At 39.8% G+C, this 26,551-nt stretch overlaps 1 protein-coding gene across 1 annotated transcript; it reads left to right on the top strand.

Moving 5' to 3' along the window:
• Nucleotides 1-26,551, top strand: klf13 (Kruppel like factor 13). The gene is made up of 2 exons (XM_007556775.2): nt 1-4,494; nt 20,112-26,551. The coding sequence occupies exons 1-2, from the start codon at nt 4,017-4,019 to the stop codon at nt 20,417-20,419; spliced, it is 786 nt and encodes a 261-aa protein (XP_007556837.1). The 5' UTR covers nt 1-4,016; the 3' UTR covers nt 20,420-26,551.

The raw sequence follows: 26,551 nt of genomic DNA, 5'->3' as shown, positions 1-26,551 counted from the left end.
ACACACAGGACAATATTAAATAATATATAAAAAAAAACAACCCATAAAATTATAATGTTTTATCATGCCTTCAAAGGAAACCACTGAATCCACTGATTTTAGAGTCAGAGGAAGGGCATTTCAAAGTCTTGCAGACACAGAAGAGAATGGCTTTCTCTCCTTTGGTTTTCAATCTTGTATAGACGACTATCAGAAGGCTTTGATGACAGGACCTGAGGGCCCTCATGGAGGTGTAATGATGTAGTAGTCCAGAGATGTAGACCGGTGTCTGACGATGTAAAGCTATCCAGGTCAAAACAATTAACCTCGAAGTGCACTCAATAATTAACCAGGAGCCAATGAAGTTGCATTAGTAATTGAGTCATGTGACAAAGTTTTTAAGATCTAGTCTGAAGCAAAGCAGCCGCATTTTGTACCGACTACAGCCGGTCTTAATTTAACAGCTGAAAAGCGCACTGCAATAATCCAGCCAAGACAAAACAAAAGCAGGAATTAAAATTTCCATCTCAGGTTGGAAAACAACTGGGCTAAATTTGGCAACGTTTCACAAATAGTAAAATCAGGATTGATTTCTCTTGATGATACAATGCCCTTCTGTGTTAATGTTTTCATTCATTATTTTTCTCTTCATGTATCACTTAATGATAAGGACAAATTCATTGCCAACTCTCTAGCCTGCTGTCTGCAAAGAATGTTCAACATAAAGTAGATAAAACGACAAATTACAAATTCTTCATCAACTCAACACATCTTGACAGTAAGTCCAAAACATTTACAACAGGTGGTTATGTAATATTTTTTGTGGTAAAAGAAAGGCTCTCATCGATGATCACATACAGATGTTTTCATTCACATTTAAAAGTCTGTTGATGGCGTTTTTTTGTCCTGGTGACTGGAAGGCCACATGTAAAATCTCTCTTTATTGTTATTGACATCAGCAAATGTAAAGAATGATGTGACATAAAAGCTTGTGTAATTCATCTGTCACTTATTAACTTTGATAGAGCTGCGATTGCAAGACTTTTCATAACAACCTCAGTAATTGCTGTTTTTCATGAATCACTATGACGGCGACCATTTTAGAACAGCAGTTCTTAAGGAATTTTGTCATGTGGTGGGTTGTTATTAATCAAAAAAAAAGAGGAGTAACGAACATACTTTTTCATTGAATTTTTACATTTAATTGAAAGATGCCATTTAATAATGCTCTGTTTGTATTTGAAGTTCCAGGTTACAGAGGGAAACAGAAGTTGCCATTTTTAGTGGCAAAGTTGGAGGCTTTTCACCATTCCACCACCACTAAAGCCAAGCAACCACCAACAGATCTCTTGAAGGTTGCTGCACAATCTCCATTTTGTACAGTATGTTACTTAACTCATGCAGGAAAATAGAAGTGACCTGACAAAGTTCTGTTTATCAATCTCCGTCAGGCATTAAGGGGCTTTCAGGCTGAATATTTCACTAACTCTGCTGTGCTCTCAAATCCATTCATTTGTACCTCATGCTCTGTGCAACAAAGGTTTTGCGTTGCGCGAAAAAAAGCTCAAGTGGCGCACAGCTCCCACTTTGCTGTGTAGGTGTGAGCAGCTTAGTGGAGCTTGCATCGCACTCTTTCCAAAGCTGGAATTTGCTAAAATTTAACCGTGGTGTGCGGCCGGCTGTGTGGTTGGCGGATACTTGTGCAGCCAATGGAGACACAGTATCTAGCTATTTCACATCTCACAACAAAATGTTTGTTTTTATTGATGGTTTTAGCACAGTGAAAATGCATTTGCAGATAAAATATGGCCATCATCTACTTATGAAACGTCCATTTTTTAAAAAAAAAACTGTTCTCTGTTGCGGTTTAATAGAGCGTGGCACTATCAGGGGTATTTTCAGTTTAGCAACACATGTTTCCCTGCAAAACACGCAAGGGAAATTCAGAGAATGCCACATTCGGTCTGAAAGCCACTTTATCAGGAAAGTAAGTGAATTCATAGGAATAGACCAGCCATCGTATGTCCTACTACATCTCGTAAACAAACCCAATAAGTGTTTCTATTTTGCCTCTTAGAAGCATCATTCAACATTAGAAATGCAGAAATGAAGAATATTCTTTCTCAAATTCCATTATTTTAAATTATTTTATGTCTTCATGACTCGTATTTAACCACGTCTTCATGGCAGATTCTGTGCCCATAGAAACTATGGAAAGCTTTCTTCTTTGCAAAATAATAATAAAAAAAATGTTGCATGTTGAAAGCAACCATTTTGAATGGCACTCATGTTGAATGTACCAGTGGTGCAGTTGGTCATGCCAAAAATGTCTATCTGTCTATCTGTCCATCCGTCCTTACTTGAGCTAGAATTTTGTTTGCCCTCTTTGGGCAGATTGCAGATTAGCATGGTGAAGAGGCACAGTGGGGGGCGGGGGGCCCTGCCCTCTTTTAATATTTAATTACATGTTTTGCAACTGTAAAGACACAACCACACCCACAGAGTTTATATACATTTTATTTGCACTTTCGAACCTAAACATTCAGATAAAGTACAGCATTTACTGCTATTTTTACCACATTGACATTCTGATAACAAAATTTGACTCACAAAATTTGAGTAAAACAAGAACTTACTGGAACTATATATTACATTTTGAGATGTTCATCCTTTAGAGATTGGAAACTTTTCCGCTTTCTTCTTTTTTTTTCTATTTGAATCAAATTCCACATTTTCCAGACAAATAAACTATGAATCTGATTGGTCAAGCTCCAACCAAATAAGCAGAGCCTTAACCACAGAGTTGTGGTCTTTGAGGCTTGGTGTCTTCCAACGTTTGGACGTCCAGCACACCATAATCAAATGACTGAATGATCTGCTCATATACACAGGTTCTGTAGACTCCTGTTAATTACTCAATATGTAATTGATGCAGAGGTGTATTAAGGTCCTTGTGTGTTTTGCAGGGTGCTTAGGAAAAAGATCATTACTATCATTGTCATTATTAATGAAAACCAGGTATAATTTTTCTTCCACTTCCCAGCCTTTGAATTGTTTGCATCATGTTCAATCCCATTAACGTACTTTGAGGTTGGAGGTAGAAACATGACAAAATGCTAAAAAAAAAAAAACTTCAAGACTTATGAATACTTTTGAAAACACAGCAAACCTGACTCACACGAGTGTACGGTGCATGTTTATCAGTTAAAGTCTGTGCTTTGGTTCTTCTTTTTTAAGAGGTGACCTCTGTGACCCGGGTCGCACAAAGACGTCACGTGACACTGAATGATCTTGAAACGTCCCTGGTGATATTCCTCTGGCCAGCTGATCAAAAATGCACCAAATAAGAGACACCTAGTCACGGGTTTCTGCTGCATCAGTGTGGCTGTCTTGACAATTCCTAGCGGCAGGTAGAGGGCTGCATCCTCTTGGACGCATAGAAACAGCGCAGCTGAAACTTTCTAGTAACTCGTGTTGCACGGAGCACTTGGGGACAAGCTGTACCCAATGAATGAGCCACTCCTCTGACGATGCTGCCGAGCGCTGCCCTGCCCGACACGCCCCCAGCATGGATACAGCGAGCTGGAGCTGGCGCTCGGGAGACGCGCTCACTGTGCCGGAGACAGTCTGAAGCCGCAATGGGAGTTAACGCATCCAAGTTTCAAGAGTTCCTGCTACCGGTGTCGCTGCACTAAACAAAGACTCTGGTTTCTGTTTTCTCCCTCCTTTTCTATCTCTCTCTCTTCTCTCTCTCTCTGTCTCTCTCCCTCCCTCTCTTTCTCTGTGTGTGAGAGAGAGAGAGATCTTCTCTGCGTTTTTTTTTTTCTTTTTTTTTGTTTGGTGCGAGGCGTTTCTCGCACAGGATGTTGATGATTTTGGAAAGCCGGGTAAGATCATAAAGTCAGTTCTCTCTGATGAGAACGACCTCCACCTCACCGCCACTACACAAAGGGAAGCACGGTACAAGTACTTTTTTTTAATTTTTTTTTTTAACAACCTCCTACACGCGGATTTATTTCATTTTCCCCCCCCCCCGAATGTCATTAAGAAGCAGAGGAGGCTGTTTCAAAGACAGAATGGATCACTTTGCAGCAGAGTGCCTTGTTTCAATGTCCAGTCGTGCAGTTGTTCACCCTCCTAAGGGCAACAGGGAGATTAAACCGGAGATCCCAACCTCTTCCAGGACAGGGGAAGAAATAAAGGAGCCCCTGGTGAAGGAGAACTCCTCGATTTTCGTGGTGGCGAGGATCCTGGCGGATTTTAACCAGCAGACACCCAACGGCGTTGCCGAGCAGGCAAAGATAAAGGAGGAGAGCACGCCGAACCTGAGAGAGGATGGAAACTCTGCCACACCTACCGCCACCTCCGATCCTGCGCTCAGACAAAGAGGCAAGAGATCGAGAGGTCGGACAGAGCAGGAGCCACCTCAGAAAAAGCACAAATGCAACTATTCTGGCTGTGAAAAAGTTTATGGCAAATCCTCCCACCTCAAAGCTCATCTAAGGACACACACAGGTCAGTTCGATCGGATGCAGGTGCTGAATGCTGCTTTATTGTGTTCCCGTTTCACACGGGAGTAAAAGAAAACTGAAAATACTGTCTGATCTAAATAAGGTATACATTAAAACTGCTTTATTATTGGTGAAATTCGGGAATCAACCTGGAATAAATAAAACTAACGCGCTCGCGTTGCATAGCTTCATAATGATACATGCATTGCTCTGAGTTATATAAACTTTATAATGTCCTTTTAATTTCTGGGAAGGGAGGCTTGAAAACAGTGCCACTCCCACTCAAGTCTTTAAGCTTTGTCCTCCCCCCTCACCTCCACTCTTCCTCCTCCCCACTGAACACACGCACGCACATCCACCACCGCATTGGACAGTATGTTCAAACTGAAACTGCGGTGCACACGTAGAACTACATTAAGCTACGTTTCCTGAAGACGATTGCTCCTTTAGAAAAAAAGTAAAAAGAAATGGTTTGCTTCAAAGCAGCATGAGTTTCTGAAAAAAAAAAAAAAAAGCAAAACATGTAGCCATAGATGCGCAGAATCAGTCAAGTGTGCATGGGCATGCAGGAAGTTTGCAGAATCAGTCCAAAAAGTCCAATAAATGCGCTGCGAATCAACAGCGTGTGTCGCATGTGACCTTCCCTTACACACACACACACACACACACAGCCCAAAAAATGCCCATACCTCCAGTTTTTAGCGCTTTGCATTCCACAGGATAGGACACTGAAGAAGGGAGGGGAGATACAGATCGACTGAAATTGGGGGGTTGATAAGAGCTGTGCAGTCAGTCGCCTGTCTGCCCACAGCCCTTTGTTATGATGTGCCACACCCCCGCTAGACAGACTTGCCAGCTGATCTGGCCAGCAACAGACTCAGCTAGCTGAGCCTCGACTGAGGAGTCTCACTGCCGTTTCCTCTTGATGGGAGCGCTGCAGCTCACACCTCATCTTTTCGCTCCTCTTCTGCACACGCACGCACATGCATCATCTTGACAGGGCTGAGAAGAAAACTGAGCTCTATGGATCACAGGATGAAGCACCTTGCGTGAGCGTGACCCACATTTGAGTCACTTGCTGCAGAAACGTGCAAGCATGAAAAAGCAGCTCCAAGAGATCCAACATATGTAGGGCACCCTCATCTTCAAGGCATTTTGTTTTTATCCATAGTAACAAAACAACAGTTTTGTGTTTTGCTACAAACCTTAGTCTGAGTCCCAATTCTAGCCATTCCCCCCTTTCCCACAGCGTTTAGCACATGTAGTGCTTATGGGAAATGGGACACTCCTTCAAGGAGCTGATTCATCATCAGTGCCTACTGATTTCTGCCAGACTGAATAAAGCAAGCAGTCTAAATAGCCACTCGCATACCATACATTTTAAATATTTATTCAGGAAGAAGAAAAAGCAGGCTTTGAGTCAAATTGCCCCTTTGTCAAAACTTATTGTATTCTTCCTCATAGTTTAGTGTATTCATAAACGATGGAGATAAGTAATTATAAAAATGTGCAAATCTCACATATAATTTATTTCAGATGTTTGTTAGAAGACATTTGTATTACACTCCACTTTCATTGGATTGTGGTTGTCATCCTTGTTTAGACTATAAAATGAAACAGATTGCAACAGAAAACAAATTGGCTAACCTCCTGCTGGTATTATTTGTGTTTATAAAACATATAATCACATTAGTGTAAAGGAGACTGATAGAAGAACTTGGACAATGGTTTTAAATAGTTTCTAAAGTGGGCAGTAAATGTCCCAAGGTACATGGGCAAGACTTTGGACACAGGCACCTGCGAAAAATTATATTAAAAAAATCAAGCCCTAAGAAAAATCTGACTCTTGTTTTTTGCATAAGTGAGTGAGAAATATAAGTATTTACATATGCAAATATTTACAATTGTTAGACAAAACTGAATTCTTCTGTTCTTTTTGTGTCACAACGACTGAAATGTCAGTATTGCTGCTGCTAATAAATAATATGATTAATAAAAAAAAGAGAAACAAGCATTTTATTAAAAATATGTACTTTATTCAATTAAATCTATAAAAATTCAGTAATCCAATGTACTAACCATTTTATATATAGTTGTTACAAAACAGCTGATTTTAGTACAATAGTCTCCAAAGTTGAAAGGTATGCTATGCTGACAAATATCTATCTATCTATCTATCTATCTATCTATCTATCTATCTATCTATCTATCTATCTATCTATCTATCTATCTATCTTTTGCCTTTAAAAAATGTAAAACCCTATGCAGATTAGCAATAATTATTAACAATGAAACCACATGTAATACAATGGTCATTGTGCCGTCAAAAATATGCTAACCGGAGTCCATTTTTAGAGGGTAGAAAGCCCTCCTCCTGCTCTACAGAAAGCTTTGGAACGCCACACCCCTAAAAAAAATCTGTATTGGGGAGAAATGGGATTCAGCCTTTGTCTTTCCTTCGTCTCAAACTCGTGTCACTTTATTGGTAGATTTATCAGCATTCGTAACAACTGCACGAAGATATACTATCCGGTGAAAAGAAAAAGAACAGACCAGCCTTAAACACACTGGGAGGCCAAATGCTTGAGGATTTTCTCTGTGGCTCGTACAGAGTCATTTACTATTGATTGGAGTCAACTTTTACTGTTGCTCCAGCAGAGCCGACTGCCGGCTGTTAAATCGCCATTTGTTAGGAAAACGCTAAGGGAGAGAAATGTGGCTTATAATTACAACAAAGAAGATTGTGTCTATTGTAATTACTGTTTTGTTTTGTTTTAGTGCAGCGTTACCACAGCTCATTATTCGTTTGGCCTTCCAAGCCTTTTCTTTTGTCTTATTGCTCGGCTTGTGTCCTATAATTTGTTTTAATAAGGATGGTTTGTTTTGATTTAATTGGTAAGTTCCAGAAACTCCTAATTTTGCTGCCTTGTCGCAGAGAAAGCTCCAGCCTTGCTTCGAGCAGTCAGTTCCCCCCTCCATCAGCCCAGATCATGTGAGTTTTGTGCGGTTTTTATTGCTCCGTGCTCGCCCTGCCCTCGTCTCCGTGCCTAATAAGCGTTTCCTTTCTCCTGCCTCTCTGTTTGGATATGCTCCGTCGTCTGGCTTGCGCCACTGGGCAGTGTCCTATAAATTCTGATAATAATGACCCTCTCTTCCCGTTTTACTGGGCAGGTCCAAAATGTGGGTCATCTGAGTTTAGCAGGGCTGCCTCAGCCAATCTTAGCATGTTTTCATGGAGTCAGACTCAGGCAGCCTGCTTCCTTTCAGCCCATACTAGCAGAATCACGAGAGAACGGATCCCAGCCTAGTCAGGTTCAGCCAAGTGCTGCTTTCTAATTGAAGGAGAAACACTGTAGACAACAAACAAAGAGCCAGGGACAAGATGTTCCCTCTGGCTTCTGACACTCAGGTTTGCCAGGTTTTTTTTTTTGTAGAGGCCTTTAAAAGGAGCAGTCTGTTTTTTTTTGTTTGTTTTTGTTTGTGTGTTTTTTCCTCTCTTTTACAAAATGCTCATGACCAATAAAAAACTGTGGCCTAGAACATTTAAATTTTATAATTTTATTTGAAAATTCCTGAATAAACATGTAATTATCACTTTTAGTTTGTTTAAGTATGTTGCAAGCTGTTAAGGGGTTTGTAAAGGGCCAGTTCCTCAAAACTGAAGCTTTTATTTTATGCTGCTAATTTGGTTTTGCACCTTACTTCCTTTGCATTAAATATTCTAATTCTTCCCTTTCTTAAGATGTAAGTACACATTTCTTCTCTGGTCTGTGATTTGAAATCTTGGAACTCCAAGTTTGAATGCATAAACAGTTACCGTTTGAGGGGACCCCCTCATTGGAGATAAATAGGTTTCATTTTACGTTTCCTTTTGTTCACGCTGGGTTCAACGGGGACATCCTGGGTGTAGCGCACACAGGAGTACACACTGAATTTAAATCACTCATTATACAACATTGAGTTTGATGCTTAGGAATCCAGAGCAGTTTAGGGGTCTAAGGTTACCAGACGGCTTTGTTTGGTATCCTTATGTTGGAGGTGGAGCCATTTCTTTTTTCACGGCAAGCGTCCAGTGAAACGTGAAAAAAGCAGAAAAAAATGTGGTGACTTCAGACTGATTTACAAATGGAATGAGTAGTGGTCTATATTTTTTTTTCCAAGATTAATTTAAATTTTCTCTTGTATTAGACCCACCCAGTGGTGTGCTATGATTTTAAGTGAAGTCTCCTTAACATCCTGTAATCATGTCATGCACACTGCCATCTCCAGAAAACTGATGGCCCCTCGCTCTTCTTCCAACCAGGCCCCCCCACAGCCAGATCTTACAAAAGCCTGTCTTTTCAGGGTACAATACACATGTGAAACCTGCTGGTCACACAGAAGGGCCTGGGCCCAATATTTCTTAACGACAAAGAGCCTAATGACATATTTTACAGTTGGGTTAATGCTTTTTTCTGAACCTCTTTTGTGTTTTGCTTTGGTACCACTAATTCTGCTAGATGGCTGTAAAATCCTTTACTGTCCTAAACAATAAGTGGTACCACCTGGCAGCACAGCTACAGCCTGGTTCTTCAAATGTGCTACCTATTTTTAGTCAAATAACTCTGGTTAATGACATTTTTACATGGGAAATTATCCCAAATTCCACATGGAAAGAGCAGCAGGAGTCCCTCATTATATATGCTTCATCCCTGCCAGTGGTTTTATATTTGGCTGAACTGTAACACAGAGTGCTCAGTGTTCCTGTGTGGTTGGTGGCAGTGATGAGGTATCAGGGTGGGGATTGGGTTTTCCTGAATCCATTCCTGGCACGCTAATGGGTAAAAAAATAAAATAAAATACTGAGGGGCTGAAGAGTTCAGTCTGCCTAACTGACCAGCAGCAGGACTTCCACCAAATAATGCTGTCGTACAACATATTATGAAACCTCTGAATCACATTCAGATATTTAGATAATGATGTCAGATTTTGCTGCTGCTACATTAATGACATAGCTAGCATTTTTATATAGGGCCTATTCAAGTAGAAAATGGCTTGCTCTGGACAAGAAGCATAACCTATAAAAGCCAAGATACGTTTCATAATTTCAAATGTTTTTTGTTTTTTTTTAATTATTCAATATTTTGCGGCAGCCAAAAGAATATTTCAGCCAAATTTAAATCTGGGGTTCCAGTATGTGGAAAATTGGCCAAAGAATATCCCAAATGCTTTTGTTTGTGGGTTATGTATTTTAATTACCTTTAAGTCTGATGCAAGAAAACTGTGGAGAAAAGTTTGGGCTTGTATTTGGCAAAGGCATATTTTGCAATTTGAACTGCCTTTCCTAGATATCTATTTGAAAACCGGCTAAGACCTATTTAGTGTGCCATAATGGTTTTTGACAATGCAGATTGTATTTTGTAAATTGAAGTGGGTCTCATGCAAGAAACCCTTGGTGAGTTCAGGTCTACTTTGTACCCAATCAGCATGAGCAAAATCCATTTTAAGGCCACATATGGAGCTGTATCCAATACTCTTTCCAACTCCTTTTGGAGGGTTTTGAGAGTAGGTTAGTATTTATGTCATATTTTGTAGTCATGACTATGAGTCTGTAGACATTTATGTATGAGACTCACATGAGTAGAGAACGGGCTGATAATGACCCCCAGATGGTATTTTCCATAGGTTAGTTATTGGCCCTATTTTAACCACCAGTTAAATGTTAATACAGTGCAGGACTGGATAATAAATGGGGCAGAGTTGTGTCAGGTGACTGAATTTCTTGATACACATTTGAGACCCGGCAACAACCTCAGACCCATACAAGAAACCTGTCATTTCCTATTTTCACCCTTTAAGAAAAGAAGAATCCATATGGGAGTCATGTACATTTCTGGTCTAGCCCTTCTTCTATTTGGTTACTTGGCCCTGTTAACATTTTTTAAAATATTCCATATATGGTCTTTTTCACTATTTTCTAACATGATCATGAGCAAACATCCTAAGCTTTTTGTACTTGAAGTCAAATTTTATTGAGTTATAGAAAAGTCAATATTGCAAATAGGAAAGATGGAGACCCCTGAGCCAGCCTGATCTCACTGTCCAGTACATGTATCATACATTAAAAAGACATGTTCAAAGAGGAACAAGCTTTAATTTCACATCTGACTTTGTATAATATTGAATCAGAAACACATGTTTCAGTAAAATCTGTTTTTGTAAAAATGTGCTTAAATGTATTGATTTAAGAAAAATGTTATTGGCCGGCATTGCTGAGAGAAGTTTGCGCCACAACAATTATCATGCCTTGTCTGCATGTTAGCTTTCATTACTTTAGTCTAAATTACAATTTCACATTGGAAAATTTTTGCTATACAAGTACAAATGTTCCTTTGTTGCAGTGTATATCTTTGCTGTTCTGCTGTGAAGCAACAGCGTGTGACATTATAACTGGTTGGCCCAAGTGGAGCAGTACTTTATGTGTCCACAGAAACAAGGTATTAGTTCAATCTACTTGATCCTCATGATGATAATAAAGCCAGAGTGGAGCCACCATCTTGCCTGGTAATCCTCTGGTGCAGGGTTACTGTCCCACTGAATATATCTCGAAGGCGTTTCTTGGTGCATATGCTAACCATATGTTATCCTACATGTGCCGGCAGCAGATCAGATTCTTGATAAAGAAGCAATACATTCTCAATTTGACTGTGAACGGGCATGCGGCGCTGACAATCATAGTGCTGAATGGCCTCTGTCAGCCCCTGCCCTGGCTGTGGTGTTTTCAGTGGCCCCCAGGGTTCATGTATTCTTTAGTTAGCTGTGGAGTAACTCTATAAAAGCTGCTCTGTCCTCCACCCGCCTCTCCCATTGCTTTCCTGGTGCTGAAGCGGTTTGTGTTGAGAGATCAAGATCTGGCCACGTCTTGTGGTGTGGGGTTGATTGGAAATAGAGGGATACAGACCTGTGGAAGACTGTGAGTTTTTCTCTCCACAACCACAGTATGAAAACTGCTACATGTCGCATGCGATGAAGGGATCTGCAGCACAAAGACAGAATGTACAGTAGAGTGCGGCGGGATGGGGGTGGGGTTATATACTAGGGTATTCACTGTCAGTGCCATCTATTAATGTAGGTCATTTATTCAGCTGCATCTACAGTCAATTTGATTAAGGTTTGTGGGTGCACAACCTTAGGAGCAGAACCCCCTTCGGTCAGAAAATTACACTAACTGTGTTCACTATGTGTTATTAATAGCAGGTTAAATAAGAGATCAACTTCAGGCACTTTCAGTGGGAGTAGTTTAACTCAAGTCTTTGCATCTGAGTTCGCTCCTCTACAGTATCTTGTGAAACCATTAGCACCTCTGGATCTTTTCAATTTTGGCACATTACAACTGCAAACACAAACCATAATATTTCCATTCTTGGATGATGGGACAAAAAGTCCTCTAGAAAAGCTGAAAGCTTAGGATATTGTTTTATAACCTAACCGCTATAAAGTTCTCTTCAACTTTGTCTCTGTCCTGTTTGTTGTGTTCCTTGGTCTTTGTGGTGTGGTTTGTTTTCTAATGTTCCCCAACAAACTGAGAGTTTAAATTACACAGAGGTGGACTCTGTTTTTCTAATTAAGTGGCTTCTAAAGTCTGCTGATGAGACTGGAGTTAGCAAAGTATGGGGGGGCTGAAAGCAGTTGTACGGTACACATTTTATATTTTTAATTCTCCTAAAGCTGGGCATCCACTGTACAATTTTTGTGCCATTTCGGGTCAATTTTCTAATCGTGTGATGATTTTTTCGGTTTAATCGTGTGTCGAGCCGTTGTGTAGCACATGGGGACAACGACAACAAACGATTAACATCTCAACACTCACCCTTAATCAACAATCTTAGGGTGACACAAAAATCAAACCGGTTTGAAATTCTGTTGACCCCTCGTGAAAATATGGCACAATTAAAGCAGTGCCTCAAGTCAAATTTATATTAACCTCTCATGTTGCACATGAGTCGACACAGAAGAAGGAGTGAAAAAGGAGCAGTTTTTAAACACTTGTTACACTTTTTTTCCACACGGAACGGCAAGCATTGTGCCAAAGATGTTTGTTTTTGTTGGACATTATCTCATTCTCGGGTGTGTTTTCCTTTACTTCTGGGATTCTTCCACCTCCTTCTTTATTGCAGTTCTGAATTCAAGAGACTGACTTGTTGCACACACACGTACAGTGTGAGCAGTCAGGTCGTACAATGTGAGAACAATTTGTGAGCTATGAATTATTGAACCCTATAATGTAGTCATACAGTTTGAGTGGGAGCTGAATGCAATTACTCAAAATGTAGTTTAGTATATGCCCTGCTTTAGGAGATATACCGCTTATATCACAAGTACAAGCAGTTGTACACAATGTATGGACTGAAAAACAACATTTTAATCATGTGTCTCTCTTCTTCTACATCACAATTATGCAGTACTTTGTGCCTCTCCATCTCAGCATATCCTAATGACATGTATTTAAATTTCTGGTAATTAAAAACTGAATTTGAAGTAGCGTCTTCACTGTATGTGCAATGTGTGGACAGTGTGAACAATAGTGTATGATTAAATGAGCAGTTATTTGTTCCGAGTTAAGGAAGAGAGTGGCTCATTGTTTTTATCAGAAAAACTTCAAAACTTTTCTCTCTCGTCCGCCATTAGCCTTTATTAAGGCAACTGGCAATTTCTCCAGCCTGTATCTCCTCCAATCACAGCATAACAGGATCTGGCCTTTTTTCAGTGCCCATGGAGAATGTTGATATTATGGGAGCGACGGTGTCAAAAATGTCATGTGAACTGGCATCATCCTGCTTGACAATTGTAGATAATGATTGGACATCACTGTGGAGTCACTGTAAACACCCTTTAATGACAACGGCTATTTGTCTGCTGTCGGTTAGCTGGGCTTTGCAGCCTAACGCTGCCTGCAGCACATCTAACACCGCGTCCTCAGGTCTGACACAGTGATTGAGTGTTGGAAAATGTAAAGAGATGGTCAATGCAGACTGCCCTTTCCCTAAATAGTTGGATGGATGAAGTAATGTGTGCCAAAGTGTGAGCAGGAATCAGAGAGTCCCACTTAACTCACCTCCATGGCTGTATGTGAATATCAATAGGCCTGCAAGCTGGCCGGTGGGAGAGAGTTACGGTTAGTGCGAGCGGCCCGTCCGACTGAAATGCATTACAAGAGAGCCACTCCTGCTGGGAGGAAGGCTGCTGCTATTGTTCTCAATGTGACAGCTACCAGCTAACGAACAGAAGCAAGCTAGCTGGGTCCCTATCAATAAAGGCAAAAGATGATAATACAGGGAACATAAATGTTTCTGAAACACCTGACGTCACCGTAGGTGTTCCAGCAGAGCTTGTTTGCAATTTACTCTTAATTAAGGTGCCAAAAAAAAACGTGTTACTACTTAGTGATTTTTTTTCCCCCTGCTAATTTGTCTTCTCTCCCACCAAGTTATTCTCTCATAGCCAAGCAGACGGATAAACAGTCGCTCTGATCACAGATGTGTTTCGACTCAAGCTGTGTCTTTCTGCAAACCGCAAAACTTTTGCATGCCTGTGTTGTTATTTTTGCACATCCAGAGCATGTGTATGCTGCTTTGTGAACAATGAAAGGAGGAGTTGCAGAAGCCTTAATGTATATATATTTTTTTGTCTTGCCCACACATGTTAGTGTTTATATCGTCTTGGCACGTGATGATGCGTGTAAAGAGAAAGAGGGCGGGTGCGGTGGGTTAACCCCGTCTGCTCCAGCAGTTTGTGGCAATGAGGGACTCGGTGATCATTTTGGTGTTCTTCAAAGCCAAGCGACTGGTCTGTCTGCTGGCTCCGAGCTGGTTGCAGGTTATAGAGTTGTAAACATGAGACGAAATTATTGGGTTGTGCTCAGCTCTACCACTGGAGTAAGTGTCCCTCTCATTTCATGTTGCCAAGCTGGCTGTTCCACTAAACTGACACAAATGTGGAGTAAATCCAACTCCTGTAAGGTTCGGGCTGCATTCTGGCTAGAATAATTTGTTCCCTTCTTGAGACGTTTGCTTCTAAAATTCTTTGCATTTTTAAAGAAATGCTTCAGGGTTTTTCACCTGAGCTTGGTCAAAAAGGTTAGAAGCAGTGAATATGCTGCCTAAAGTAGATTACTGTCATGGCGTCCTTCAAGTTATTTTTGTTCAAACTCAAGTTAAATCCTTAATGACTGAAATTTCCATTTTCACATTGCAGATGTGTCATTTCGTCTACTTACAGCACAGAAGGTGTTAATTCAAGTCATTAACCTTAAGCCAAACTTAGCACATAAAAACTACACATATGAAATATTTTCTCAATATTGTACATGCAAAAAGTTTTAAAATTTAAGCATTTATTTTAGAAGCCTAGAAGGTTACAATATTTATCTTACTAAAAATCTAATACTAGTTAATATTGAATTTCTGAATTAACAGGATGTACTTTTATTATAAAGAATCAGAGATGTCTTTGGACTGCTGCCCTAATTTAACTGTATTAGAATAAAATGTCAGATTTAAGCTGTGCTTATTTTGCAATAACCTGGCCTGAAGTTATTTGATGCACATTTCAGTTTTTGAGGCATTTTTGTGGTCCTTATCATGACGCTAACAATTACAATTAGAACCAGTCATTGTCTTTTCCGAAAGGGACAATATTAGTCATTACCTCAAATTGTTAACAACTACTGGCTTACTTTGATTCCTGATAACTTGAGAGAACGATTGTTCATGGGACTTAAATCCCAGACCTACGGATTTAAGGTCAAGCATAAGCCTTTTTTTTTTTTTTTTGCAACTTAAGTGTGACTCATGAAGACCCACCTCTGGCATTAGTTAGTAGGAATCCAGGTTTATGTGCAGTTCATACTGAGAGGCCATTAAAGAGAAGACAATGACTATTTCCATAAAAATAATAATAATAAAAAAAACACCTGTTCAATTTTCACAATAACTTACTTTGTTAAAAAGCTTGAAGCAAACACAATAACAGTTTAAAGTGCCAATCACGTTAACTGTTCTGGCATCTTTGGTCTTGCTCAGAGTAGTTGTTTGTGTCAGGGACCAACTAATCCGGGTTTATGCTAAATAAAGATCTCAGGAGCGTTTTCAGCTGCGGGGAAGATATTAGCTGCTCAAAAGCTTTTACCAAAACTCCACTATGTCAAAGTATCGAAAAAGAGCACATTTTATGTGTTAAGTTCTGTAAAATATGTATCCAGGTTGTAACTGAGCAGGAAACAGAAAGTTAACTTTAAGGGGATCTTTGAATTATGTTCAGAAACTGTAATTTTCCCAATCACCCCAACCAAGGAATTTACTCTTGCTCACTTCAGGCAGGGAGTCACACAGAGTTTTTCAGGTGCACGCTGTGTGCCTATGCCTGAGGATGCAACAGGAATTTTATCTACATTTAGCTGAAATGCTGGTAGCCCTTGTTGGAGCAGGTGATCGAGTTCCTGCACCGGTGCCTGCGTCTGCCTGCGTCAAAAGAGAGATTTGATCTCGCCTTTGCAGATAGAGTCCTTTACACCTCAGGGATAGATTCCATTTCTCTCAAGCGTTTTCTGCAGAAACCACTGAGATATGAATGAGTTGAGGAGGGAGGGATGAGCTGCTTATTTACTGACCCACTGGACTCAGTGAGAACAGTTATATAACTGCAGCACCTGTGACATAATCGCACCACCTTTGAGTGGGGGGGTTAGTGGGGGACACTGGTGCTTAGCAGAGGTGGTTTTTTTGCGTGCATGATGTAACTCACTTTATGGGTAACTGGGTCACTGTGTTCGTTTGAGAGAAGCTTCCCTCCTGTCTCCCTCCACCAGCCCCGCCTTTTGCCCTCGCCCTCTGCAACTGACAGGTTCTGCGAAAGGCAAACCATGCATGTGGCAAACTGCCAGGGACAGGATAACCAATCGGTGGGGCCTGACATCACAGTCGCCACGCTGCCCCGCTGTGGGAGGACTCTAACTGGATGGGAAGAAAGGCAAGCTCTGGTCACATTCTTTTTTCAGCAGAGATGCTGAGTAATCGCTGCAGTCTACAAAAATAGCCTGGACAGTGACATCCCAACGGCGCACGCAGTGTTATCATTTTCATTCAAAGCATCTAAACATGTACGAGTAGGGTTTTTTTTTTTTTTTTGTAATGTAACAAGTGAGTCCATGATAAATCTTTTCGAAATTAATTATTTTTTTAAATGTAAAATTTAAGTTAAAAACACCCCAAAAAACCGGTTGCAAAAAAAATAAAAAAGGTCACTCTCAGAATACTTTTTAGGTGGAACATCTTTTCATTAAATTTTAACAGTCTTTTATGCTGGGAGTCGATTAGCATCCCACTGATTTATCAATATTTGCCCTGTAGTAACTCTCCAAAACTATGAGATTGTTAAAACAGCTCTAATCCACAGCTGAGTTGAATTCAGATCTGGACTTTGCCTCAGCAAATCCAAAACTAAAATCTTCATTTTATTAATTCGGTCTGATGTGATGGTATCCGTGGACCCACAGTGATGCAGAAAGATAAAATTCCTCTTCATCGATGCCTTCAGGTATCTGTGTGATCAAGTATGCACCCAGGTTTTGGCACTTTTTTAAAATTTTTTCAACACTTGTCCTCTCACCAGATTTTTTTTTTATAATGAATTTATGTGGCCCCATTTGGAGGCCACGTAAAACCTTGAAGTCTGCAGTATTTTAGTATATAAGACCCACCACATAGCAAAGAGTTGTTTGGGACTATGCCTGTTTTTCTTGTTTAAAAACTATAGTCTTTAAAGCCAAAAGCTTTTTAAAGTTTATTCAGGATGCTTTAGGGTTTCTTCTCATTTACTGAAGTTAGATATCTGATGCTTCCACGATACGTTACTGTATCAGGACAACCAGACGGGGTAGCTCAGCTTTTCATCTGTTCAAATATTAATGTTGGTTGGATCTGTTACTCTGGTTATTGACCCTTAAGCAGCCTGCAAAACTTGGCTCTACTTTTAGGGCAGTAACTCATTTTGCAGTGGCAAGACGGTTAGCCCAAGCTCCCTTCTGCTGATGATATGATATTAAATCAGTCCAACATGACACACCTCAGTCAGATGAGTGTCTAGTAATTTAAACTCCTTTTTAACCAGTAGGAATACTATATGTATTCCTACTGTAGTTTCAAGTTGGAAAATCAATGTGTTTTTACTAGTTCTCATAAAAAAGAAAAGAAAAAAAAAAAACACACACATTATGTCCATATGCAAATTTATATTCATCGGTTAGTGAGTTTAAATACATGAGGTGATGCGTGAACCTGCAGGAACTGCAGTAGGCAGGGCCGGCTGTGTTTGTCTGGAGCTGAGGTAAGGCGTCAGAGGCAGGAACACAAGCCATACTGTCTAGACTTGCTCTGTCTGTCTGCATGTTTTGTAAGCATGCAAAAAACGGGGGCGGGGGGCGAGGAGGCTCATAGTGAACCGAGTTCATGTTTTTGAGACTCTCTGGCATATGCTAGCATATGAATGTTTGACAGTGAACAGTGCTTGTTTCCATTGTGGCCCACATGGGGATTGAAGAACAAAGAAAGCCTTTGGCGGCCATTTTTTTTTTTTTTTCTTTTTGTGCCATCTATAAACATTTATGCATCCCATTATATTTTCTCATTCATGCCTCAAACCACTGGCATAGGTTTGTATAATGATTGATAATTCTTATTCACAGGCGAAACCCTAAATGTTTAAAGATTAAGTCCTGTGCTCACTGGACGTGTTATTTTATTATTCAGAAACTCAATGAATATGTTCTCAACAGCATGATCTATCAGGCAAACTTTGTGGGTTGTTTTCATGCGCACCGTTTACAGAGTAGAATGACATTAAAACATAATGCATGAGGTAGCATTCAGCGGTTTTTAGTAGATTTGCTTAAATCCCCACTTTAATTGCATGATATAAGGGAGAATGTGTGAATTTCCATGTTCCAAAAGCACAAATCGCTGCATGTTTGAAAATGGGTTGGGTAGTCATTGTGAGTGTGATTAGCATCTGGAGCTGTATAATTAAACTGTGTCTGCTAGTTCAGTGTCACGCCAGTTTGTTGGTAATTTATCACTACTAACGCAGTTACAGCTTATTAGTTTCATCATGTTTTCAGATAACTCTTATGATTTTTAATATCCTTCTTACAGAGTTATTAGACTGTAGGAATAACGTTGTTTGTTTATTCACAGTGAATGAGTCATCACTCCTGGTGATGAGGTGTTTGTCAGATTAAGATAACCAGTGTTATTATCAGGTTCCATATGGCTCCCTCACATACACTCAAACTATTAGTGCTGCCAAGCAAGCCTGGTATAGCAATGTAATCAAACATCAAATGAAAGCAGAGGCCTGTTGTGGCCCATTTACCGCTAATCACATGCAGTTTACATTCCTGCACGCCATTCTCCAAAAAAATATTTTACCTTTTCAGACGTCAAATCATGTTTTGACTGTGTTCTTTAAACCTCCAGACCAGTCATTCGTATCTCACCACAGTATTAAAAACACTCACTTCTAGTTTTATAATAGGGAGCATACACAAACAACATAACTACAGTGAATACTTTATGTTAAATACTAAAGGGGTTTGATTTCATTTTCACACTAAAAACACCATGGACAGAATAACCCACAAGTTGTATTACAAATGAAGTGATGTTTGGGTTAATTTAACTGATTTTTAGGTTTACATTAGTTCCACGGTAAAACATATGACTTTTTAAAAAGCAAACAATCTGTTACTGGCTACGCAGAATTAATCAGTTACCAGCATTAATGTATACCAACATTTTTGAAAGGTTATATTTTAAGCCGACCAAATATTTCCACGATTTTACCATTTCTTGTTTCCTCCTGTGAAAGAGATCAGGAAGTCTGAATGAGTCGCTGAATAGTTCAAAATGGAAGTCTCTAAAGAATCACAAGAATCCTACTGCTTTCTCCTGTAATCGAACAAAATGGATCACAATTTTTTATTCAGCGATTGATTGACACCACCAAACGTATGTTGCAACAGCACCAAACCAATATTTCGGCAAAAGAAATGACCCAGACGTGGCTCTGTGCATGTGTCTGTACGTGTATGTGTGTACTTAGCATGGGAACTTGAAATTTCTCAGTTTGGAAGCAAAAGCCACAGTGGACGTTTCTATTGTACTTTAATGTTATTAGACGTTACACAGGCGTTTTGAGTTTAAAAACAGTGTGGTCTCACACAAACCTTACATAATGTACTTAATCTTCTTGTAACATTGCAATCAATGGAACCCATCCCACTTTGGAGGTAATCACCCCATTAAATGGACATTATCATGTCTTATCTCTCCTCTGTGGCCATGAGGGGTCAACCTCTGTCTCTAAGGACCCTATATCAGACATGTTCACTAATCCTGATAGAATACATGAAAACCTGCAGAGATTACTGATGAACAACTTGTTCGTCAGACTCATCTCATTAGACATGCAGCATTCTTCTGCTGCCTTCTTCTCCTCGTCTCTCTTGACAAAAGAAATTTCAGTCATGATGAGACAACTAGAAGGATCTAACTGTTCCTCCATATTTCTCCTGTCTGTGTTCTGCAGGTGAACGGCCCTTCCCATGCACCTGGCCCGACTGCAGTAAGAAGTTTGCCCGTTCTGATGAGCTGGCCCGCCACTACCGCACCCACACGGGAGAGAAGAAGTTTGGCTGTCCACTTTGCGACAAGCGCTTCATGCGCAGCGACCACCTGATGAAGCACGCCAGGCGCCACTCAGATTTCCAGCCCGGCATGTTGAAGAAGCCCCACGGTGGCAGCGCCACGCGCCCCAGCTCTCTCAGCGACTACAGCCGCTCGGATGCATCCAGTCCCACCATCAGCCCCACCCTCAGTCCAGCCAGCTCGCCTTAAACTGAAACCTGGTCGCACTTTTCAAGCCCACCGACGTGAGGCCTGCAATTTCATCATAACACTTCTGTTGCACAGTTGTCAGCAACCCGCCACCCCCTCCTTTGCTATTCCTGCGCTAGCTGTGGTGTACCATACTGTACATAAGTGCTTATTGTAGTGCAATTACTTGTGTGATCCTAAAAGAAGATAATGCCTTTCCCAGATGGCGATATCTCCATTCTGTACCACATGTCTGTATTTTTTAAGCTTCTGACTATGGCTAGTTGTTTATTGTATATTCACAGTTTAGAAGAAGGAAAACAAAACAGACACCGTCATATGTCTTCTCAAAATGTTTTGATTTTAACAGATTTTTTTTTTTTTTATTGAATGGGTTAGGAGAAGGGGTTCACACACACACCTCAGGATCGAAGACAGTTGCTCTTTCTGTAATACCACAGTACTCAAGAGTACTCACATTGACTGCACAATATACTCATCACTTTATTCGAAAATTCAACGGGGAGTTGAATTTTGCGCCCTGCTCAGGGATGGCCTTGTTAGCTTGAAAGAATGAACATGGTGAAAAGAAACATACAGTACATACTATACTTCAGCCTTACACTCAACACAATTTGCACTCTATGCTTTGTTTGTTGGCTTTCACATTTGAAGAAACCAGACATAAAGTCATGCGGTCATTTTTTTTGCGAAGCTTCAGTTCGTGTTCTGTCCTACGTCTAAGGTGAAGGTCAAATGTAACTCTTAATTTCCGAGAAAACAATCATTGAGCCTGCCGTGGAAAACAAATACGTCAGTGCTAATACCTTTTGACGTTACACTGGGTATAAGATGTGCACTGCATTAAAACGTTCTAGCAGTGCAAAGTGTGTGAATCTACATGTTCAGGCGGATTGGGATTATATTGGGTTAATATTTTTTTATAAATGTACATAGGTTTAAAAAAAAGAAATAAAAGAAACCCTACTGAACCTTTACACACTGGGAACGAGGTTTAAAAGCAGCTGTTGATGCCTAAAAGTAACAGAGTTCCTGCAAGTTTCAGTAAGTTCAATGAAATGCTTTTGAAGACTATTTTGATTTACATTAAAGACCTGCATGATTTATGAGGAATAACTTAAAAACACATTTACTTAAAAGCTTGTAATTAGCTTAATTATTAGCTTAAGAAACGTAAACACAGCATTGCCAACTTTAATTGGTGTTTTCCAGCTCTTGGATGTGTGTTGACTTCCTTTACATTAAGGCTACTCAACCCTTCAAGGCATTTTTGGAGTTAATGAGGTACATCAAACTCTTTTAAAGTCAACAAATAACTCAGTCTCATGATCTACAGTGTAATCTGTCAAAACTTCTTAAGGGAGATTTTTTTTAATCTCTTAATTAAATAAAAAGTTGAATCTAAAAGACTTCTGTGCAAAATATCAACATAATTAATACTCTACTTAACAGATAGGGGGCAAAAGTCAAAGAGAGAAAGAGGGGCTAAACTAGAGATTAATGTTGACAAAACCATAAAATCTAGACACATGAGCTCAAATGGGCAGGAGAACGAATAGTCACTGGAGATGAAAGGTCAAATTTAGGAGGTCTGTGGACTTTCCTGTAGCATATTGTAAGCTTCAGAACAATTACTGATGACGGGTTTTAACCAAACTAAAATCCTTGTTTTCACACCAAACCTCTTTGGGTAAATACTTTCCTATGACGAAGGAGCTAGTTGTGGATAGCAACAAGAATTCTTAGATTTTGATTATCTAAACATTCGATTTTAAGGCCAAATGGTGCTTTATGGCGTTTGTAGTTTTATCACAGCATGAAAACCACAACATTCCTTAGCCAGAGCTACAAATCACCAACTTAACGCACACAGGTTAATCTAAGAAGCAATGAATGAATGAGGTAAGCCATAGCTAAATGTACTTTAGGATTGAATCTGAAAAAAATAATAATAATCAGGAAAGATTTAAGACATATAAACTCGAGATAGCTCAAAGTAGGACTTTTGAAAACTTTGCAAAAACCCTGATTACTATCTGATCAGCACATATTTCACTTAAAATGGAGACCAAACAGCTTCAGTAGCAGCAAGATATTTCCATCTCATCAAGCACATGGGAGAATGTACCAAAGAAGCGCTTTTTATTCAGTGCTGTAGGGAATATTGCAGGTAATCACACACTCAGTCACTTCCTCCTGGCTCAAGTTCCCAGGAGGAAACGGCTGCACCCAAAAGAAGACTTTCCCACCCCGCTGGAGGTAGTGCTAGCATGCCGTTCGCCCTGCGAGGCCTTTCTCATCTGGCTCTACCTGTTCTTTCAGCGAGACAGCTGAATTACATTAGTATTGCCTAATTAGGAGGTCAGACGTTGGCTGGCGCAATTGGCTGATCTGAGCTGAGGGGAACAAAGCAGATATCAGCAACAAACAGGCAAGAGAGGGCAGGTCCTGATAAAAGAGGAGAGGTTTTATCACAAGCCGAACAGCACAAAGGAGGAGACACACAGAAGCAGACACCCCCCATTTCCTCCTCCCTCCAACTGTAGAAACAGGCAGCAGAAAAATAGCTGTAATTGGTAGCTTGATCTGAACTGCAGGATAAGAGGAAATGTGTAAGAACAAGAGCTGTTTGTAGACAGCACTAGCAGCGTGGGTGGGAAGTGCCTGACTCCATCCAAAGCACAAACAGAATTCCTTCTCATACGAGCCGGAGAATCAGATTTCACAATGCAGAGGAAACCGTCGCTCTGGGCTTGCGTTGATAAACTTGAGCTTCCAAACAGCTGCTTTCAAACTTCCTGTCTCTTTTGCAAGTTGGGGGGATTTGGGGGACTTTCGAAGAGTTGCAAAAACATCGGAACCAAAATCAACATATCAGCAAATTGCAGTGCTCACCAGACTGATGTCAACCCAGCATTTGAAGCTCAAATGTCCCTGTGAGAAAGCCGACAGACATGCCTCATTAAGTCAGGCGAAAGTGGAAACAAGCACCACTATCAAAACTGCTGGACCCCTGCCGGTCTATATGTTATGCCCGCACTTTGTGCTTCACTGCTGCAGTTGGATCCACATCCATGCAGTTCAGACTCCTTCAGACTTACTGCCATCAGAGCTAACTCAAGCGGTATCTTGCGTTCGACGCTACATGCATGTTAACTTTGCTCTGAAAGCGAGGAGTATTTTCTTTTTTTTCCCCTTTGAGTCGGTCTGGCAGGTGTAAGTTCATGAATGTCAGGCCTTGTCCTTTTTCCTCAACTGCAGCCATCTTCTCTTTAAAGTCAAAATGAATCCCCCTCTCATTCTCCCTTATTTAGCTTGGAAAGCAATGGATTTATCTCAAAACACAATCCTTTGTGTGATGTTATAATAGTTTGCGGGCTGCAAGATGACACTTTGAATGCCACTGATCTGCAGCTCTCAAAGACAGAGGTGTGAGAGTTCACCATTTTTTTTTTCTTGAAGCAACAACTGCTGTTGATCAGCTTACCTTTTGTATATTCCTGTCTTGGTTCTAATCTTTCCAACCTGGTTTAAAGCGCTCACGTGCAAAAGAAAAAGACAAGAAAACGGAGAAAAAAAATGACGCATTAATCAGTTTTTAAACTGTAATCTGCACATTTTCCTCAGGGTCAACATCTGCCAAGCAGATATGGGACAGTTTGTGGATTTTGTCGTAAAACCAGTCGCCGCACGCATACGTCAGGCTGCCTGTGGCTGCCCCATCGGTGGTCCTCGGTGCCCAGTGTTCACTGCTGGTCAGTGTGTGATTATGCTGGTAACACAGGACCACCTCAGTGCAGCCCTTTTCGCCTATTGCATGTCTTGATAACATCACACAGTCCTGCTATCGATCCACTCTGAAGCTGTTTTAACTTATACAACCATTTGAACAGAAAAGCCTGTACCTTCAGCCAGACTGCAAAAGTGACAAGTAGGCATCCACAGACAGAGCGTCTCAAAAAAACCTTTACTCTCACTGTAACTAATGTACTTGAATAATTCCAACACGCAAGGCCATTGAACACAATTTTGTACATGTCCGATTTTACTGTTCTTTGCTTTTTGCTGTCCGAGCCTTTGAGAGAAAAAGGCATATAATCGCCCGAATTGTTTTTTTTTTTTCTTATTAATTTCAGATTTTTTTTGTCAGTTTATTTCAGTAACTGTTTTAGAGTTCATCGCAGCTCGAGGTTTGAGCTTGTTTATGTGTAAATTTAAATTTTGTGCGCTATTAACAGGGTTTTTTTCCCCCTGAGTACTCTGTTGATGTCAGGGATGCGGGTAAATCCTGTTATCTGCAATTCCAAAAAGTTCCTTTAATTCATGAAATGAAAAAAAAAAAAAAAAAAAAAAAAAAAACTAAAGAAACTTTGGGGTGGATGGTTGTTTTTTTTTTACCTCTGTCTATGTCAGTTTCAGATTCAGTGATTGATTTCTTTTTATTGCTTTAGATTATTTGAAATGTTTTCCATATTATTAGAGACCACAGAATTGTGAGTTAGCAATGTAGTCATTATTTGTATTATTATTATTATTATTGTTATTATTATTATTATTATTATTATTATTATTATTGTTGTTGTTGTTGTTGTGTGAGGTTATGTTTTTTTTTTGGTTTTTTTTGCAGAATTATACCTCTTGAGATATTTGAATTTTCATTTACCTTCATATCTTTTCAGAACATCCATCCTGTAGCTTATGTTTGCTTAACGAGTAGCAAAAAAAAAAAATGTTGGTTTCATTTATTCCTACTTGAATGAAGAAGTAGACAAAGAGAGTTTTTTTTTTCTGTAGAAAACAAACAGAAACACTGGGCTGCATTTTACATAACCGTTCCATATTGCCAGGTCCTGCATGTAACTCAAAGTACAAGGGGAAAAAAAACAAACATCTTTCCCAGACAAATATTTGTATATTTTTATTGCTTCATGCTAAGAAGCTGTTTGAGTATCAGCAGATCCATATGTCTGCTGAAGATCACATAATTCTACATGCAAGGATTCTAAAATACTGACAATACATGTACAAATTCAAGCAGCAAGCTAACAATTTAAAGTTCACAATATATATTTAATTAAAGACATCAGTGTGTTACTGATCAAACATCGTCAGCAGAAGTACAAGCATGATCCGCGCAATCGTGTGCCAAAACTATAGCTGTAACTTCTTAAAGAGGATACAAATGTTGAGCGTAAATAATCTAGCTTCTATCAGACGTTATAAAAAAATAATAATAATAATAATCTTGTATAGTTTTATATAGAGTTTGACCTGTCAAATGTTATGTACAGGATTTGATCAAGCAGTTCTGCTCTAAGTTAAATGTTTCTGGTCTTTATGCTTTATGTGAGCATTTTGCTTTGTGTAACTGTCTTGTTATTTTCATTCATTTTGCTCCTTTTTGTTGTTGTTGTTTCTGTTCGATGCTGAAGCAGTGTATATTGCTTACCGCAGCTGTTTTTAACATCTTAACAACTTTGATGATAGTCGCTTGTCCATTCCAAAGGATTTAAGATTACATTTGCTCTGAAAGTGCTGCTTCCCTTGACCTGATATATTATTATTATTATTATTATTTTTGTGGGTTTCTGAATAGAAGTGTGTCCTGACAGTATACAAGGTACGTTTTCTAATGCCACACATGCATTAGACTATGTTTGTACTAAGCCAATTTGAACGAATCACCTACAAAATTACCTACAAAACATAAAAGTTACAGAGCATGTCTTCCCACGCGACAAAGACCTAAAGTTTTTGCCTTTCACAGTCGGGGTTTTTCTTTTATTTGTATTTTTTAAGAGGCAGCCATATGGAGTTATAGAAGGGTTGTTGATCTTTGTTACCAAAGGCTCTGAAGGGAAAAGAATGAATGTTGGAGTAGTTTTGAATCCAGCTCTGTTTGTACCGATGGAGTTCAAATTCAATGTGTTGTACTAGTTGATAGATGGATGTCATGCTTGACATGGACCTTTTACTACATCTCAAGTAGGCAACTTTTCTTCTTTTTTTTTTTCTCTACAAAGTAATTTGAATGAGCTAAAGTCATTCAGCCACCCAAGCCAACATACTCAGATTGAGTCTAAAATGAACAAGGCAAAAAAGGCAAAACAAAAAAAAAAATAAATAAACAAA

Source organism: Poecilia formosa, unplaced genomic scaffold (genome assembly GCF_000485575.1).
Source record: "Poecilia formosa unplaced genomic scaffold, Poecilia_formosa-5.1.2 Scaffold81, whole genome shotgun sequence".
Classification (NCBI taxonomy): domain Eukaryota; kingdom Metazoa; phylum Chordata; class Actinopteri; order Cyprinodontiformes; family Poeciliidae; genus Poecilia; species Poecilia formosa.
This window is presented reverse-complemented; position numbering and strand designations above follow the sequence as displayed.